Below are 19217 nucleotides of genomic sequence, written 5' to 3'. Positions count from 1 at the left end.
AAAACTTGTGTGCAGATTTGTTATTGGAATAAAATAAAGATAAGATTTTTTAAAATAATGTGGTTCTTTGCTCTTCTGACTCAAATTACAATCGCTTTGTGTCTTTTCCCCCTCCTTAAACCTTTGCCTTCTGTCTTAGAAGTTGTACTAAATATTGCTTCCTAGGCTGAAAAGCAGTAAGCGCTAGGCAATGGGAGTTAAGTGACTTGCCTAGAGTCACACAGCTGGGAAATGTCTAAGACCAGATTTGAATCCAGGATGTCCCTGTCTCCAGGCCTGGCCCTCTATCTTCTGAGCCACCTAACTGCTCCTACAGTCAGATTTTAAAGAAGGATGTAGTATTACCACCTCCTCTGAAAAGCAAGTTTGGAGATGAGCTTATAATGAAGCATGGGCAGGGAAGGCTGCTTGGAGGGGATCTTGTGAGCTCTAGCCGACAGATTTCATGAACTGTGGCTATCAGAGCCCAGAAAGAATAGCAATTTGCTCTATTAGTGAATTCTTCCTCAGTAAATATAGTTGCTTCCTTTCTACTTTTTGATGCTTTCTTGGTAATGATGAAGATGCTCAGAGTGAGTCCCAAAGGAGCTGAGCAGAAGGGTTAGCTAGCAGAGTCAATTCGGCTTGTTACTTCTAAACACAGTTTACACCTTTCCTCTCAATCACAATCTTTAGGCAACTAGATTAGTTAAGCAATATACTGGCCAGGTTACTATGTAAAATCATAAATAGTTACCTTAAAAAAAAATGAAGAGAAAATGCAACATTCAATCCTCTCATTCATATTTGATGTTAAAATGTATCTGAAAAAAAATTATAACAAAATTTATTTGATGAGTAACCAATTTTTCAAAAATATTTTGGAAAAGCTATGCAATTACAATAGTCATTGAATACACTGCAGTATTTGTATTTTATTAAGTTTCTAACCGATGAAATGAACTAGTTTATTGAACAATAAATTACTCAGCTCTCTTCATTCCCAAAGAACACAAAAGGTGGGATAATTTGTCCTTTCTTTATGGAGGAGGTTAGTTTTCTCTTCTTATTTACTTTGTTTGTGGTGGGGTGGACACAGAGTTTTGGGAGGGAAAGGGAAAGAGCATTTATTAAGTATCTACTGTGTATCAGGCATTGTGCTAAGTACTTTATAATTTTACAAACATCTGATTTTATTCTCACAACCCTTGATGATGTTATTTTATTATCATTACTATTTTATAGATGAGGAAACTGAAGCAGACAGAGGTAGAGAGACTTGCCAAGGATCACCCAGCTAGTAGATGTCTGAGGTTGGATTTGAACTCAGAAAGATGGGTTTTCTTAACTACAGACTTGGTGCCCTGTGTACTATGGTGCCACATAGCTGTACCTCATTTTATAGAAGAAGAAACTGAGTTATTATCCAGTAAAATTTCCATGGCAGCACCTTAATTTGAAAGTCAGTGGTGGGGGGAAGGGGGGGAGAGAAGGGGTAGAAGGAAGGAAGGAATAAAGAAAGGAAAGAAGGGAGGGAGGGAGGGAGGGAGGACCAAATCAGGTTTCCAGTTAATAAAATTCAGCAAATCATATTATACTTTTAATCTGTTTCTTTTATGAACAATAACTCATAAATTTTCCAAATATAGTACAGTGCTTATTATTATAAATGAATAAAGAGATTTATGTGGGTAGTATAAGACCAAGGGAAAATTCTATAAATTTTCTTCCTTAATTTCTCTCTAGGCTCAGGATATTATGGATCCATGTCACCACCCATTAGGTCAGGGGCCCAACATTTCATCTTCTTTTCCACCAAGAAGCTAAAGCTATGGGGAAAGTTTTAGGGAAATTCTATGGTATAGGCTCCTCTCACTAGAGATAAAGAGAACCCCACAAGCCATCCAGTCCCACCCCTCATTTTAGAGATGAGGCAAAAGAGACCCAGAGAGGTCATAGGGACCATAGAATTAGGGCTGAAAGAGATACCAGAGAAAACTGAGGCTCAGAGAAGACATATGGGTAGAAGTAGCAAAAATAGGATTTGAATCCCAATCATATGACATCAGAGCCAGTTTTCTTCCCATCAATTTAGGATCAACTAATTTTGAGTTGGAAGATACCACAGAGTCCAACCCTCTCATTTTATAGATGAGGAAACTGAGGCGTCATCCCATATGTGTGCAAGTGTGCGTGCATGCGTGTGTGTGTGTGTGTGTGTGTGTGTGTGTGTGTGTATTATGAACATTGGATTTAGTTATTTCCTGATTGTAACAATGAAGATACTTAGTTTAACAAAATCAGGAATGTCTTCAGAACGCTAAATTACTCCACCTACTTAGACCATACTTTAGGGGAAGATAAAGTTGTAATCTCCTGATTGAACAATGAAGGTACTTAACTCTTACCTTATAGTGAAGCTAGAATTTTAAGTCTATTTTAAGATCTTAATACAAAAAGGTATTAATTAACTATAAAGGTTAAATTAATCACAAAAAGGTTGTAACTCACAAAAGATGAACTTAACAAAGAAGTGTTAAGTAATTCTAAAGATATAATCTAATCAAAGAAGATGAGAACTAAAAAGAATGGGCATTTAGAGGAGGAGACACAAGAATGAAAGGTCTATATATTTGGCTTACTTCCTCTCACTGGCACTCTTCTGGCGGTGCCTTTCGGCATCTTAGTGTGGCTACAAGCTATTGCCGGTTCAGTGGTGAGTTTCTAGCTGAGTTTTCCTCCTTTACTTTCCAACTTTATCCTCTTAGAAGACTCTAATCTTCAGAGACCTAGAGCTGGGGGTTTTAAACTCCCTCTGGCACAGGCCAGGCAGGAGAAATCCTATATCCTCTTCTCTCCTACTTCTTAAATTCCTTCCCTCTATATTAATTAAATTACAGTAAATTTCCAGATTGACTTGGGTATTTTATTTGAGATTTCCCTTGACAACCAATTAAATCTGGATTTTAAATCACAACCCTAAAATTATCTTTACAGTATGTATAACTTCCCTAAAGTAAAATATTGCATTGGAGGCAGGATTGAAATACAGGTCCCATTTCTACTCAAATAACTGTTTAGTTTTTTGCTTTTCAAAAATTGAATTGAAATCAGTTAATATTCATGAAACATTAACAGTTTTAGGCATTGGTCAACTACATTATGACAACTGATAAATGGAATCAACCTTTTGTGGATATAGGACAAGGAGGCATAATCACACCATCAAAACTCATGGCATGGGACAGCATGGGCAGCTAAGTTGTGCCATTGTGCAAAAAGCCCTTGGTCTGGAGACAAGAAGACATCTTCCTAAGTCCAAATCTGGCCTCAGATTCTTACAGCTGTGTGACCCTGTGGAAGTCACTTAACACTATTGGCCTCAGTTTCTTCACCTATCAAATGAGTTGGAGAAGGAAAAGGCAAACCACAGTGCCAATAAAACCCCAAATGGGGTCACATAAAATCAGAAATGAGTGAAACAACAATAAACAAGTGAACTTTTGATGCTTTGAGAAGAAATAAGACAGTATCTCCACCATCAAAGATATTACATTCATGAAAACAACAAAGAATTGAGTTATTGGTTGGTTGGTCAGTCTTTTAATGGAAAATGAAGCAAGGTCTTTCACTTACTGGGCCATCTTTGCTGCTATGACTCCTCCCTGCAAGCATCCCCAAATGCCAGCTTTCAACAGAAAATCTTCACTATAATCGATGTAGTTTGAACCCACGATGCTATTCATAGGTTTTTGGATGGGGCTGACAATTTCTTTCCACGTATGTAGAACATCTTTTTTTTTGAGTATGGCATCAAGAGCTTGACTCCAGCATTTAAAAGCTGCCCTGTAAGAGAGAGAGAGAGAGAGAGAGAGAGAGAGAGAGAGAGAGAGAGAGAGAGAGAGAGAGAGAGAGAGAAAGGAGGGAGGGAGGGAGGGAGAGAGAGAGAGAGGGAGGGAGGGAGAGAAAAAGAGAGAGGGAGGGAGGGGGGAGGGAAAAAAGAAAGGAAGAAAGAAAAGCATTTAGAAATATGCCACTTTCCTGGACATAGGCTCTGTGGGGTCAGAATTGTTTCCATTATCACTATGAATCTATTTTTAGTTAAGAAAGCAAATACATGTTTGGACTAGTTCAGATGATATTTTATTAATATTATTAATATATAATTAAAAGAGTAAGAAGTGTTTGGATAAAAGAATGATTCCTTTCTCACTGGAGAAAGGGAAAATCAGATAAACAATCAATTGCTGGTGAAGTATTTCTCAAGTTCCTTTCACACCCCCCATACTAGCATAGGGATAGAGTGTTTCCAAAAGAAATGATTCACAAAATGTAATACTAAGATAATGCAGTAAATAATGCAATAATGATAATGGAAATATGTCAACAACAGAACTATTCAATTAATTAAAATAAGTGGCCAATTGGGACAACTTGTTTCAAAAAGCTTTCCTACATTCTAGCAACTTTTTCCCTTCTCAAAAATTCACCTTCTGTTTTCTGCATAGATGTGAAGATTTCCAAGCTCATGTAGTGCCTGTATCTTGAGATCTGTTTGATTGCTGATTTCAAGAATCTCTGGGAATTTTTTTCAAAACATAAGACAGATGTCAGTGCCTGAAAAATAATTGACTACAACCTGTTATGCAAGAATATTTTTGAAAAGCGTTTACAATTCCTTCATTTATTTCAGCAATTGGAGGATTCCTCATTCTTTTATTGCTAAATAATTGACCTTGATTTATTCCCATTTAATTTAAACCCCTTTCTCTTGACTTGAGGGATGTTATTCACTAATGGAAACCAAGTGTTCCTTCTGCTTATCTCCCAGATTTTTTATTTTTCTCACATAGGCTTATACCCAGATTGAAAGAAAAGTACTTGACTCTAGATAGGGGCCCCTGGAGCTGTAGACCAAAAGCACTTCATAATCTGTACAAAGATACCTGCAGAACAAAGTGAGAAAGAAGGGGACATTGGGATGCCAGCCAGCCATAGATGGCAACCATCTAGGCTCCTTAAAGGTTTCTCCTTTTGGTGTGTGCCAATGGAAAGCATCTCCTAAATGTGGAATGGGCACAGTGGAGAATGGGATACAAGAAGACCATTTTACTACCTCTTCCATAAGCCCACATGGGCAGTGGAGGGCAGGTTAATGTACAAGAGTTCACTTTCTTTGCTAAGAAGAGACTCATCCCCAATAAGAATGCATCATAAACCAGGCTTCCACTATGTCCAAAGGGCTCTAAAAGACTGTCTGCTCTTTGATCCAGCCATAGCACTGCTGGGTTTGTACCCCAAAGAGATAATAAGGAAAAAGACTTGTACAAAAATATTCATAGCTGCGCTCTTTGTGGTGGCCAAAAATTGGAAAACGAGGGGATGCCCATCAATTGGGGAATGGCTGAGCAAATTGTGGTATATGTTGGTGATGGAATACTCTTGTGCTCAAAGGAATAATAAAGTGGAGGAATTCCATGGAGACTGGAATGACCTCCAGGAACTGAGGCAGAGTGAGAGGAGCAGAACCAGGAGAATATTGTACACAGAGACTTATACATTGTGGTACAATCAAAGGTAATGGACTTCTCCATTAGGGTCAATGCAGTGAGCCTGAACAACCCAGAGGGATCTATGAGAAAGAACACTGTCCACATTCAGAGGAAAAACTGTGGGAGTAGAAACACCGAAGAAAAACAACTTCTTGATCACATGGGTTGATGGGGATGTGACTGGGGATGTAGACTCTAAATGATCACCCTAGTGCAATTATTAATAATATGGAAATGAGTCTTGATCAATGGCATCGATCTTGATCTTGATCGATGGGGGAGGGGAGGGAAGGAACATGAGTCTTGTAACCATGGAATTTTTTCTAAATTCTAAAAACCATGGATTATTCTAAATCATCTAATTAAATAAAAAAAAAAACAGGCTTCCAATAATAGCTAATAATAATAGCTAGCACATATATTCACTTTAAGGTTTGCAAAGCACTTTAGAGATATTATCTCATTTAATCTTCATGACAACCCTGGAAAGTAGCAGCTCTTATTATCCCCATTTTAAAGATGAGGAAATTGAGCTTGGTGGCTCAGTGGAAAAAGAGCCAAGTTTGGAAATGGGAGGTTCTGGGTTCAAAATCAAAGTTTTATAACCTTGGGTAAAACATTTAACTCCCATTGCCTACCCCTTACAGCTCTTCTGCTTTGGAAACAATACTTAGTATTGATTCTAAGATAGAAGGTAAGGGCTTAACAATAAAAATGATAAAAATGAGGAAATCAAGGCAGGTAGAAGTCAAAAGGATGGCCTAGAGTCACATAGCTATTAAGTTTTTGTGTTGTTCAGACTTTGTTCACTCTTCATGGCCCAAGGGGTTTTTCTTGGCAAAGATACTAGAAGAGTTTGCCATTTCTTTCTCCACTGTATCCCCATTTTACAAATGAGGAACTGCAGCAAATAAAGGCTAAAAGATGTCCAGACTCACAAGCTAGGAAGTATCTAAGGTGGGATTTGAACTTAGATTTTCTTGACTTTCAGCCCAGCACTATATCCATAGAACCACCTAGCTGCCTAAAGTCTTCCAAACCATCTGAAATTCTATTTGTTTTCCCAGTAGATTCAGGAACTAGTTTCCCAAGCCTACAGGGTTTCCAAACTGCTTTAATTCAATGGCATTTCACAACATACAAATGATCCTTCTTCCAAAGTGAATGGTTCAAGGTAAAATGAAATTTGACAAGTGATACCGATAACCCCCTTAGCCAGAAATAGGTCTTGGGGAGGTCTTACCGATCGTTTTCTCATAAGAAGTGATAACAAGTTGAAATTGGAAAGGAGAAATTTTTGTGCTCTGTACTGTAACAGAAGCAGTGAACTTTTCATTAAAAAGATCAGGGGGTGTAGGCGAATGTATTTCTTCAGTTCCAAGGCTAAATTCCACTTTTCCATACATAAATTTGGGATTGTTTATTCCTCCACTGGCTTCTAAATGGATGAAAAGGAAGTTAAAAGAATAGTTTTGCTTACATTGATGATTAAGCTGCTGCTTTTGTGTGCTTTAAAAAAATTTTTCCATTTAAAAAAATTATTACATCAAAAAAAATTTTAACAAAACCCAAACCAACCCAAAGATACAAGAAGACCATTATCTAGGCTCTCATGTCTAACCCCCCCCCAAAAAAAAAACAACTTAAGGCATTCAAAAAACAAAAGAAATAGAAGTGCTAGCCTCAAAAACATTTTTTTCCCAAAAGGTAAGGCATACATATTCCAAAAAATGATAATACAAGTTGAGGAAGAGGTTGAAGGGGATGAGAAAGAAGGGTCAACAGGAGGGGGTTGACTCTCCTCCCCTATACCTTGGCTACTTGCTCTTATCAAAACCTGAGTCTTACTTAATCATATGAGACAGTGGGGTAGAAATGGGATTCTATCCCAGGCTAGGTATTAAAAGGGGTAGGGAAGGAAATAGAGCTGTTCCTGGAATTCCAGGGTAGCTGGGGAGATTGAAGAAGAGCACTGGAAGTTATTGGGAGATGGAAGATGTCCTAGCTCCAGATCCCTGTGGGGATGGGTGATAATTGAGAAAGGCTTTAAAGAGCAAGGAAGAAATGAACAGATCTCAGAAAATTGTGGAGATCCAATAAACCTGCAGGTATGATTGGAGAGGTTAAAAATTAGCCTCATTACAAAGGACCAACAATATACTTCTATGAAATATATGGAAAATGTATTCATCTCATTGAAGATAAGAACTTTAAAAAATTCACAGTAGAGAGGCAGCTGGGTAGCTCAGTGGATGAAGAGTAGGCCTAGAGATGGGAGGTCCTGGGTTCAAAACTGACCTCAGACACTTCCCAGCTGTGTGACCCTGGGCAAGTCACTTAACCCCCATTGCCTAGCCCTTACCATTCTTCTGTCTTGGAATCAATACACAGTATTGATTCTAAGATGGAAGGTAAGGGTTTTTTTTTAAAAAAGAAATTCATAGTATCATCTAAAGAAGAAAATTAAATGAAGAATCTACAGAGAACATTTTAATAATTTTGGAAAATGTGAATGTTTCTGTTCTCTGTCTTAGATGTTACTTTATTTAAAACTACAGAATGAAATTTCCACCACCATTTCTATTCTTATCCCTAGGACCTGATCCAGTGATTTGCATATCAAGATGCTTAAATGTTTTCTCATTCATTCATTCATTCATTCATCCATCCATCCATTCATTTACTCATTCAAAGCCAGTTGAAAGGAAACTAGTAACCAGTCTTCTAAATGATTAACCATCATTTCAGATTCAGGCAGGTTCCATAGTCCTTTCTGGATCCACCTTCCCTGGGAGATGATCTCCAATTTACCCTGTATTTATCCTGTTTGTTGATAAATGTTTGTATATTGTGTCCCTCATTAGAAAGTGAGCTCCTTGGCTGCAGTAACCTTGTTGCTGGTTTTTGCCTTTTATCACCAGTGTTTATTAGCACTGGGATACACACACAGTAAATGCTTAATCAAAGCTTAGTGACTTGATATGTAGAGAGAGAATAGGAGCAAGAAATACCTTGCAGAAGCTCTAGGGAGAAAAGAAAGATGGAGAGAGGTAGAGATGGGGATTGGATAAAGAAGCAGAAAGAGTTGTCTCTCCTGGAAAAAAGGAAAATTCATGACAAGCAGAGGAAAAAGGTTCTTTAAGAGAAATAAACAAAAGGCAGCTAAGGAAGCAGTTGATGAAGGTTCATAAAGTGATCACAGGATTTAGAATTGAAAGCCAGAAGAGACCTTCAAGATCAGTCAGGTCTCTCAATCCCCATGCCCAACTCAATAGTCAAACAAATTGAGGTCAAAGGGTAAATGGCTTGCCCAAGGTCAGAGAGGCAGCTAAGCAAAAGACTGGATTCAAACTCAGGTCTCCTGATTCTAGATATGGTGGTGGTAGCATTCAGTCATTTCAGGCATGTCAAACTCTTTGTGACCCCATCTGGAGTTTTCTTGGCAAAGATACTGGAGTGGTTTGCCATTGCCTTCTCCAACTCATTTTGTAGATGAGGAAACTGAAGCAAAAAAGATGAAGTGAGCTACCTAGGGTCACACAACTAAGTGTGTGAGGCCAGATTTGAACTCAGGAAAATGAGTCTTCCTGACTCTAATCCACTGTACCACCTAGATAAAGTGCTCTGACGATCATACCATGGACTATTTGTAAAGCCCCAAGCCTGAAATTTGAGGCTAAATTATTGGAAGGGTTTGGGGACCAAAATTCAGAGCATAAATTAGCTTCTAAATGCACAAAAATGTTATTAAAAACCTCATCATTGGGATATAGTTCACCAGGGCTGGAGTTTGGAGGACCTGGGGTGAAATCTGGCCTCTAACTCTTCCTGTGTTACCCTGGGCAAGTCATTTTACCCTAATTGCCTCATCCTTGCTGCTTTTCTGTTTTATAGCTGATACTAACATAGATGGTAATGGTGTTTTTTTAATCTCATGAATAAAAGCAAATTTAAATCTTATTTCTTTACTTCTTTTTGAAGAAAAATTTAATTTCCAGTAAATGGATGTGTAACTTCCTTTAATAATATTTTTGTGCATTTAAAAGCTAATTTATGCTCCGAATTTTGGTCCCCAAACCCTTCCAATAATTTAGCTCTGAATTGTCCCAATGATGAGATTTTTTTTACATAAAATGGCATGAAAATCAGTGGTTATAAATCTGTGTTTTAGTTTAGAATGAAGATCTACCATCTTGAATATCAGGGAAAGCCCACACGATCCTTTTCCATCTCTATCTGATAATGCCCTTCTGATTTGGAGGGATTAGAACTAAATTCTGGTAATGGCAGGTGCATAAAGTCAAGGAAGCTTTGTTGATAGAAAGTCAAACTCAGTATAAGGAAGACCTAGATGCAGGTCTGTCTCTAACATATAATAGACAAGTCACCAGCCATTGTGTTAAACCACTGTCTTGAGACAAGAAATCACTGAGAAGGAGTTGACCTAAATTGATCTAGGAGTTTCCTATACCAAATAAATCACTTGTAAGAAGCAGGGGAAAGTGCTAAAGAAAGCTCATGAAATGATGGTTAGTTTTGTGACAAGTATTCAGAATGGCAACTGACCAGTTCTAATTTCTGTACCGTAATACCTAGAAAAATAGACCATGTTTTCAAGAGACCAATGTAGTAACAATCAACAAAAAATGAGCACTCTAACTTCTTCCTGAGTCGACTCAACAATTCTCTTGGGTTTTTGACCTGAAAACCTGGAAATCTGCCTCTGGCTTCTTCCTTGATGTTAAGACCAGGACAGGTAAAATGAGTGATTTTTATTGTGTCCAATAGCTATGTACATGAAGTATGGTTGCAGAAAGGGATGCTAACTTTGTGACAATGGCAGCAATGTGGAAGATAATTATTGGAGCTTTATTAGTGGTTGGGGATACTTCTCCTCTGTTAGAGTTCCTGGGATTTGGGTCAGTTTCATGAGGATAAAAAAATCTATAGTGTGAAATCATAGGCTAGAAGAATCACATCATTGTCCATTGTTAGTCATTAAGGACCTGGCTTAAAATTAGAAAGCAGGATCAGAGGTCAAGACAAACACTTGGTGGATAATAAAATTTCCTCCCCTTATTAGAGTCATAAGTCACCAGATGAATAAAGAATTAATGAAGAGAGTGGCAGGCTAGGTGGATTAGTGGATGGAGAGACAGGCCTAGAGATAGAAGGTCCTGGGTTCAAATATGACATCAAATACTTCCTAACTAGGTGACTAAAGGAATCCCAGTTTTTAATTTAATCTTCATTGCCTAGCACTTACCAATCTTCTGCCTTAGAAAAAACACAATATTCATTCTAAGATAGAAGGTAAGGATTATTTTTAAAGAAAGAATTAAATCCAAGATAATGAATGAAAACAATGATTTTGCCATAGAGAAAAGTAAAACACCAAGTCATTGTTTTAGATCTTGTAGGAAAATTTAAAGATGTATACTTTAAAACAACCCTTTTCCTGATGAACTCCTCAGGAGGCTGAAAGGACATAATGGACTCAGTGTTTCAGTTCATAAATGGCAAGTTCATTTTCAATTACTTGCTGTGAGGGTGACAAAGAAGGCAGACAGAATCAACCAGTCAATTAATCAATCAGCAAATATTAACTGAGCAAAGCAGTCAGCTATGTACTATAGAAGACAAAAGTGTGGTAAAGAGTGTAAGGTTTGGTGAATAGGGAAGTCAAGGAATGGTAAGACAAATGGATGGTTGAATATAGAATATGGCAAGGAGTAAATTATTGGTAAGAGAGACAGATATTGGGGGGATAGAGAAAGAGATATGTTGAGAGGAAAAAGAAGAAAAAGAATGAGATGGAGAGAAGACAAAGGAAGAGGAGGTGACTTGGAGGGAGAAAGAGAGGAAAGGAGGATAAGAGGGAAGGAAGGGAGGACAGAGAAATGAGAGGGAGGGGAAAGTGAAAGAAAGAGAAATGAAGACAGAGAAACAACAGGGACATACAGAAGGTGACAGCCAGAAAGGAAAAGGGAAGAAAGGACAGGCAAGAGGAAGACAGTCAGAGAATGGCCAGTCAGTGTAATCACCAAAGTGTTGTCACACATAGTTGATGGTTCACTCTGAGTACTCTGATCAATACTTTACCTTGTGTGTGGGCCAGTAACAAAGAAAGCAATTTTCTGCTGTATCTCAGTGATCTGTTGTGGTACTTAGATTTCGTCAAGGTTTCTCTAAAGGTCTTCAAAGTTTCTTTCACATTCAGGGGCACAGACACTATTCTATTTGCAATGTATGTCTCTAAAAGGAAAACAGAGTATTACTGGACAGAAAGCATATTGCCAAACTATTATCGGCCATTTCTATTTAATAGATTAGATTTTTTTTTCCCTTCCCCAAACCAATACTTTCTCCTCAGACCATCAGTAATTGTTTCAACAATATTCAACAGTGAAACTACTTCGGTAGGTTTTTTAAAAGTTACTTTTAAAAAATTAGAAAATTCTTTTGATTCTTGTGAAATGCAAATAAGCTCAGATTTCAACAATTTTCTTTATGAAGTCTACTATTCCCCCTTTTCTGGCTAATCATCAGAGATGAAATCATCTCTTTTTTTTTTTTAAGCTCAGATAATCTTTTCAAAGCAAGGGAGCCTTAGGGAAGGGAATATAGGAAGATACAAAGAAACTTTGTGGACTGACAAATGTTTCTAAAGAAAGAAAAATGAGAACTCTTAGCAGATCAAGAATTCAGAAGAAAACAAGGCGAAGAGTACGATGGAACTGCGGGTTGTGTAAATAATAACCAAGAGTATAGAAAAGGATTTGGGGAGAACAAATTTTAAGAGAAGAGTAGTAAGAAGCCTTTGATGAGTGAGGAGAAATGCTAGGAATTGGGGAACACTGAGGAGGAAATCTATTTTTATATTGATGCTCTTCTAAGCAATCTCCATGCCTCATTGGAATCAAGATTCGCCACTGTCATGATTCTGTGTTGTGAGAGGTGAGCATTCACCTTATTTTGCCTGATGTCACCATGGCTTGCCATGAATCACTTGGGTTCCAAGCAAGGATGTGTAGGAGTCTGGTTCCTGATAGCTGGGTGTCAATTATTTAAATATTCACTGTGAGCATTTATACTTCAGAAAATGGCAAATGCTATAAATCAAGGCTTGATTTACTGTTTCATTGATTGTTTAGATGTGAAAGGGGATTTTTTAATTCCTTTGTCTATTTTAAGGTAATCAGTCAGGAACCTGAACTCCCCCTACTTCACACTTAGTAAGTCACTAACAAGAGAGTCATGCTTACTTAGTTATTAACACTTAGTCCTAAAAGACCACAAGCACTGCCTCCTGCTGCCCCCAGGCAGTGCTAGGCAAATTGAGAGACTTTGATTGGCTCCTGAAATGTGATAGACCAGCCCACAGTGAAAAGGAAGGAAAAACCAGAGAGACAGAAATGAAAACTGGAGAAAACTGCCTATAGAAGCCAGCTGAGGGCATCCTGATTCACTTGCTGCAATGGTGGCTCTGTTGAAAGAGGGATTTTCCCTCATTGGAGGATTCTGTATTGGAGATTCTGTGTTGGTGGCTTGAGGAGTTCAGTTTCGGTAACTCACTTGGGTTGAGGAGACCCTGGTCAGAGACACTGGCCTTTGACTCTTCTGTCTTTGGTGGGACCCTCTCTTTGGTGAGGTACTCGGATCTGGACTTAGTTAATTTAGCTAGGCAATATTTTCTACCTCCTTCCGACATTTCCCTCTTTACTATCTTTCCTAACCCTAAAGTTCGTATCCTCATGTCTTAAGAGTTAATTTCATAAACAGCAACCACAATTCTTTTTTTACCATAATTATTTTTGTCAAACCAATTTTAATTATTACATAGATCAGAAGCATCAAATGTTCAGTCCCACAATGCTTCCAAGGGAGTAAAACAAACAGATTAAAATGTTACAGAAATATTTAACAAAACAAAAATGCAGTAGAATACAGATAACATTAACATAGTTTTTTTTCTAATATGAAGACAGTAGGGTTGCTCATGTTCAGTTTAGTGGCCCCCTTTTCTGTTTGAGTTTGAGACTATAAGACTTAAGAAGGTGCTGGACAAAATAGTAATAATGCAGGCTAAACTTAAAAGTGTGCCTTGCACCTAGATTCCCATTTGGCCTCAGACACTTCGTAACTGTGTGATGCTGGACAAGTCACTTAACTCCAGTTGCCTAGCCTTACTACTCTTTTGCTATGGAACCCATACTTAATATCAAATTTGAAATAGCAAATAAAGTTGTTGTTTTTTTAAGTGCATTCATTTGGGGATCAGGGAGATAACAACTGAAAGTTTCTCTCCTGATTCTAAGGTACATACATTTTGATTTACCAAGGCATTCAGAAGACTTTGTGGAACCCTTTTGTACTGGATATTATACATTAAATTGTAGTCAAAACAAAAGATGGTTAGAATCCTTGTGGTTATTTTAGAAAACTTACTATCTCACACAGTAGAACTAATCCTCCAGGAGACTGACTATTCCAAAGGCATGTCTATATTCAGAAACTATTCCAAAGTCATAGATATTCTTCACAATTTGAATTGAGGTCAATAAGAAATATTCCTATGCTTTTCACTGCACCAGTGTGAAAACTAAAGCTTAAATGCCAGACTAGATAACAAAGAAATAATAGAAGTGAGTGATTTTTGGCACTTAGCAACATCCAAGCTACATCCAAAATACTTGTACATGTCAATCCGAAATGGACAAAGAAACTAATGAAACATGTTGGCCAAAAGAGGGAACTTTCAACATAGCGGGTAACTAAAACTTACCAAAATAAGTAAATATTATTGGGTTCCAAAGCCCAGAAAATGATTCTAGGCATAAAACTAAAGTACCTCTGAGAAAAAAAAAAAATCTTGTTCCTTAATCTCCAAGGGAAGGTCAGGGCTGAAGGAGGAAAGCCACCACATTTTCCAGATAAAAAATGGGCAGGAATGATCTTGCCCAGATTTTAATTTGCAAATTTATTTCTATGAAATGTCTTACAAATTACAAACTGGGAATCACATTTAGTTATGATACATTTAATCAATCACCTTTATTAGAAAATTTAAATGGCATGGAAATACAAAATTCAGCAAAAATGTATATTAATTAAAACTATATTCATGGTGTCATATTCATCATTCAGCTTAAATTTGAAAAATTTTTCTTTGTTCAAACTTACTGGAAAAACTTTTGCCTTTTCTCAAGTTGTTTATGTCTCCTAATTTTTCTAGTTATCTCTTGACAAATCTCTGAATAATTCATTTGGATTTTCAAGAGACATTTTATAGTTTCAGTGATCATTGATGGCTTTTCCAATCTCCCCAAGTTGTTAATCAGTGAAAATGACCTCTACTCAGCTGTGAGAAGATAAATTCTTCTATCTCCTTATGTTTGGGACACAAATAAAAAAGCCCTTAATTAAGAATGTTCAACTATCTTTTTTTTCCTTTTTTTTAGATTGGCACTCTTTCTCTCACTCAAGCTACAAAGTACAGTAGCTATTCATGGACCTATGTCTGGAATGCTCATTTCCCTACATCTCTTGACATCCATCCTGGACCTATTTTATTCTACTCAAAGCCTGACTTTTACAGGAAGATTCCCATCACAAGTTGGGATGAGAATAACCCTGGGGAGTATGAAGAACTGGTGAGAGCAAGGGAGGCCCTAATTACCACCATGAGGCAATACTCTAATAGACCCAGGGCATGGACAAAATTTGAACAGCTATGGCAGGAAGTGGGGGTAAACACCTTCAAAATACATGGACAGACTTATTGACATGGGAGAATGTTATCTATCCCTTGACACTGCAACAGACAAGGACATCAAGCAATTGAGTAAGTGATTTGTAAAGAACTCCTGTAAGGTGGTCAGGCATTATTTCCAACAAAATTGTCCTGACTGGCTGGAAAGGTCCCTGGAAGACATCAGAATGGTTGTCATATATGTTTTTGAAATGGACCATGATAAGAAAGGGAATGATACCCTTAATATGATAAAGAACCTAAAGAAAGAGATAAGGGATCTCACAATGGAAATAAACAGATAGAACAAAAAATAAAAAGATGGGATAGTACCAATGAAAGGATTCAGGCAGCCCAGATAGGTCTTTACCCAGCAAAGGAATTAGAGCAATAGAGGTCCACAATGTTACTTTTGTGCAAATTTTGGAATTTGTGGAAATTACATGAGGCAATGTCAATCCCGAGCAAGACAGAATAGTGGACTTTACAGAAGAAATAGAAACTATTATAGTGGAAATAGGTTTTCTGACAGGGAGTACAATAACCATTATCAAAGCTATAGAGGGAATGGGTTCCCTGATAGGTTTCAGTTTCCATACCAAGATAGGAGACCTAGTTATCTCGGTGGCTATGAAGGCAGATTCTATCAAAGGTCCCAAGCAGAAGATATGACAACTACACAGTTACATTAAGAATGGTGCTAGACCTAAATATTCTCAGGAGGTCAGTGGCAACATTCCAAAGGCAGACACACTTAAGGGAACACATGGGGGAAGTGCTTTATGAACTTCTTACTGGGGAAATGGACTGGGTAATGACACTACTATGGAGATGACAAAACAGAACATAGATACTGAAGAAGAAATAGATGTAAAAGAAGAATAAATACAAAGTGAATTAAATAAATTATAGAAGGTAGGACAGGAAGGTGAGCTTAGATTTCCTGATCCAGCTTTCATGACTCCCATTATCCTGGTCCATACCCCACCTTGAAGCACAGAACCCTATGTCACCTTAAAAGTGGAAAATGCACTGTATGACTGTCTTTTGGACACCAGATCCTCTAAGTCTGTGTTAAAGAAGTCACTTGACTGGTTGTGTGATGGTATGGGATCTATGTAGGTTGTGGTAATCTCAGGGGAACCATTAGAAGTGAAGAAGTTACCTCCCTGTATGGTGTCCCTCAGTCCCTTGAGCATAGAGCTTTCCTTCCTGCTCATATAAAATTCATCAGCAAATTTTTTGGGAAGAGATCTGCTGTGCATACTTAGGGCTACCATCATATGCACATCAGAAGGGGAAATTTTGTTAGAATTTCCAGAAAAATCTTTGGACAGTTTTCCAATATTGTTTTTAGACAGCCCAGAAGCTGAGGTAGAGAAGCTACAGATATACGAGATTCCCAGTGACATTCCAGAAGGGCTAAGGGCTACATCATCTACAGACATAGGCCTACTAAAGTCAGTGGTGCCAGTCCAGATCCAAACCAAGAAGGTCCAGCTCCATGTATCCCACAGTACCCACTGTCAAAAGAGGCTATAGAAGGAATAACACCTGTTCATATCATAGTACCCTGCATGTCCAAATATAACGACCCAATCTTACAAGTCAAAAAGCCAAAAATTGGATAAAAATGGCAAACACGTTTATCAATTTGTATGAGATCTGAGGGCCATAAATAATTATGTGGTAAAGTGATATGCAGTAGTACTGAGTCTAGCCATGATAATATCATTGATTCCCAGCAATGTAAAACTTTTCATGGTCATAGATTTCTGTTCTTTATTTTTTTTCAGCCCTACCCACAGGAATTCTCAAAAAATATTTGCTTTCACCTGAATGGCCTTCAGTACTCCTGGAAGCATTTGCCCCAAAGATTCTGCAAAAGTCCTGATCTTCTCCCAAATTTTAAATGAAGACCTGGCTAACATACATTTTAAAGAAAGCAGGTTGATTCATTTTGTTGATGATCTCCTGCTAATCTCACCATCAGCCAAAGGATGCCAAAGAGACAGCAAGCACCTTCTAATTGGATTATTTAAAAGGGGACAAAAAATCTCTAAGTCCGAGGTGCAGTGGTGTGTGCCAAGAGTGGAATATGTAGGCTTTATTCTAACAGAATAGGAGCCAGGCATATCTCAGAGAAACAAATAAGAGTGCATTAAAAAGCCAACAGCACCAAACACCAGAATGCAATTAAGAGCAATTCTGGGAGCAATGAGATTTTGCAGACAATGGATACCAGGTTTTGGTGAACTGGTGAAACCATTAACAGAGCTTAAAAAAGATTGTGTAACAGTCACTGAAATTGACAACAGAACACCTGGATGCAATTTCACTCTGGGAATAACAGATTTTAAAAAGTCATCCATTCTGTATGTCCATGAGAGAAAAGGTGTGGCTTCTGGGCTGCTTACCCTGGTTTTTGGTTCAGTTCAAAAAAACCTATTGCATATTATTCTGGGCAACTGGATCCAATAGCTGTGGGCACGCCACCATGTCTGAGAGTTACGGCAGCAAGAGCTCTGTTAGTGACAAAGGTTGTAGACTCTGTTCTGGGGAATCAACTTACCATCATGCATCTGCATGAAATTTAAGCTGTTTTGTTAAGGCATAAGACTCAAGCCTTTTCAGACCAGAGGCTGGCTAGATATGAGTTAAAACTTTTAGACAGTGAAAATATCACCCTGAAAAGATACAGGAACTTGAACCCTGTTATGTTGTTACCAGATCTACCAACTTCTGGGGAACAGCTGCATGAGTGTGCTAAAGTGGTCCAAACAACTGAGAAACCAAGGGACAATCTGTCTGATACACCCCTGGAGAATCTAGACTTTATTCTTTTCATGGATGGATCCTCCTTTATGAGAGATGGGGTAAAGTACACAGGAGCAGCAGTGGTAACAGAGTTTGAGACAGTGTGGGTAGTAGCTTTGCCATCAAATCTCAGTGCCCAGGCTGTAAAACTCAAGGCAGTCAAGCACACTTGTATCATAGCCAAGAAAAAGAGTGTGACAATTTATACTGATTCTAAATATGTGTTTGGAATCTATCACAAAGTTGGTAGTCTATGGTTGCAAAGAGGCTTCTTAACATCCTCTGGAAAAACAGTTGCCAATGCACAAATTATAAGTGAACTTCTAGTGGCTTTATAACTACCAAAGCAAATAGCAATTGTGCACTAGAGAGCACATACCAAAAACACAGATTCTGTTGCACAGGGGAACAACAGTGTGGATGCAACTGCTAAATTTGCGGCAACTGGTAGACTTGAACTATGCTTAAATCTAGCCATGATAACTTCATAAGATCTGGCTACAGCATACAGTGAGAAAGAGGTGCTAAAATGGAAACAGAATTTCAAGGCAGAGAACAAAAATGGCACCTGGGTGGCTTCATATGGAAAACCAATACTTCCAAGAGCTTTTTATAGCCAGATCTGTCAAAACATCCATAAAGAGGGTTATTTTGGAATACAGGGAATGTTTGACACTATAAAGAAATGATGGATAGCCCCTGGGATAACAACATTTGCTCTTCTTGTCAGATTTATTAGCAATATAACCAAAGTGTATTCAGACAAAAATTTTGGAATTTTGGAAGCAGGCTTATACCTTTCTCTCCCTTTGAGCATATACAGATTGATTATATCACCATGCCAAAGGCTGGGAACTATAGGTTCTGTCTGGTAATAAGAGATCAACTGATGAGATGGCCTGAAGCATTTCCTGGTAATAAGAACACAACTAATTTTGTTGCCAAGGTGTTATTGAAAGAGATTGTGCCAAGGTTTGGAGTTCCATCTAAGATTTATTCAGACTGTGGATTGCACTTTACAGATTCAGTTTTGCAACAGATATATGTAAACTTAGGTATAATACCTAAATTCCATGTCCTATGCCATCCCCAAAGTTCTGGTCAGGTAGAATGCATGA

General features: G+C 38.0%; 1 protein-coding gene across 6 annotated transcripts in view; it reads right to left on the bottom strand.

Annotated features, from left to right (window-relative positions):
• CFAP54 (cilia and flagella associated protein 54) overlaps positions 1–19217 on the bottom strand; it is a 377407-nt gene that overhangs the window by 155587 nt on the left and 202603 nt on the right. For all 6 annotated transcript variants that reach the window (XM_007503244.3, XM_016425734.2, XM_016425736.2 and 3 more), the window contains 5 exons: positions 11634–11786; positions 6775–6969; positions 4470–4557; positions 3616–3825; positions 737–803 (listed from right to left, as the gene is read on the bottom strand). In XM_007503244.3, coding sequence (XP_007503306.2) covers positions 737–803; positions 3616–3825; positions 4470–4557; positions 6775–6969; positions 11634–11786 — 713 coding nt within the window. The remainder of the gene's footprint in view (positions 1–736; positions 804–3615; positions 3826–4469; positions 4558–6774; positions 6970–11633; positions 11787–19217) is intronic.

Source organism: Monodelphis domestica, chromosome 5 (genome assembly GCF_027887165.1).
Source record: "Monodelphis domestica isolate mMonDom1 chromosome 5, mMonDom1.pri, whole genome shotgun sequence".
Classification (NCBI taxonomy): domain Eukaryota; kingdom Metazoa; phylum Chordata; class Mammalia; order Didelphimorphia; family Didelphidae; genus Monodelphis; species Monodelphis domestica.
Note: the sequence above shows the minus strand (reverse complement) of the source record. Positions and strands in the feature narration are given on the sequence as shown.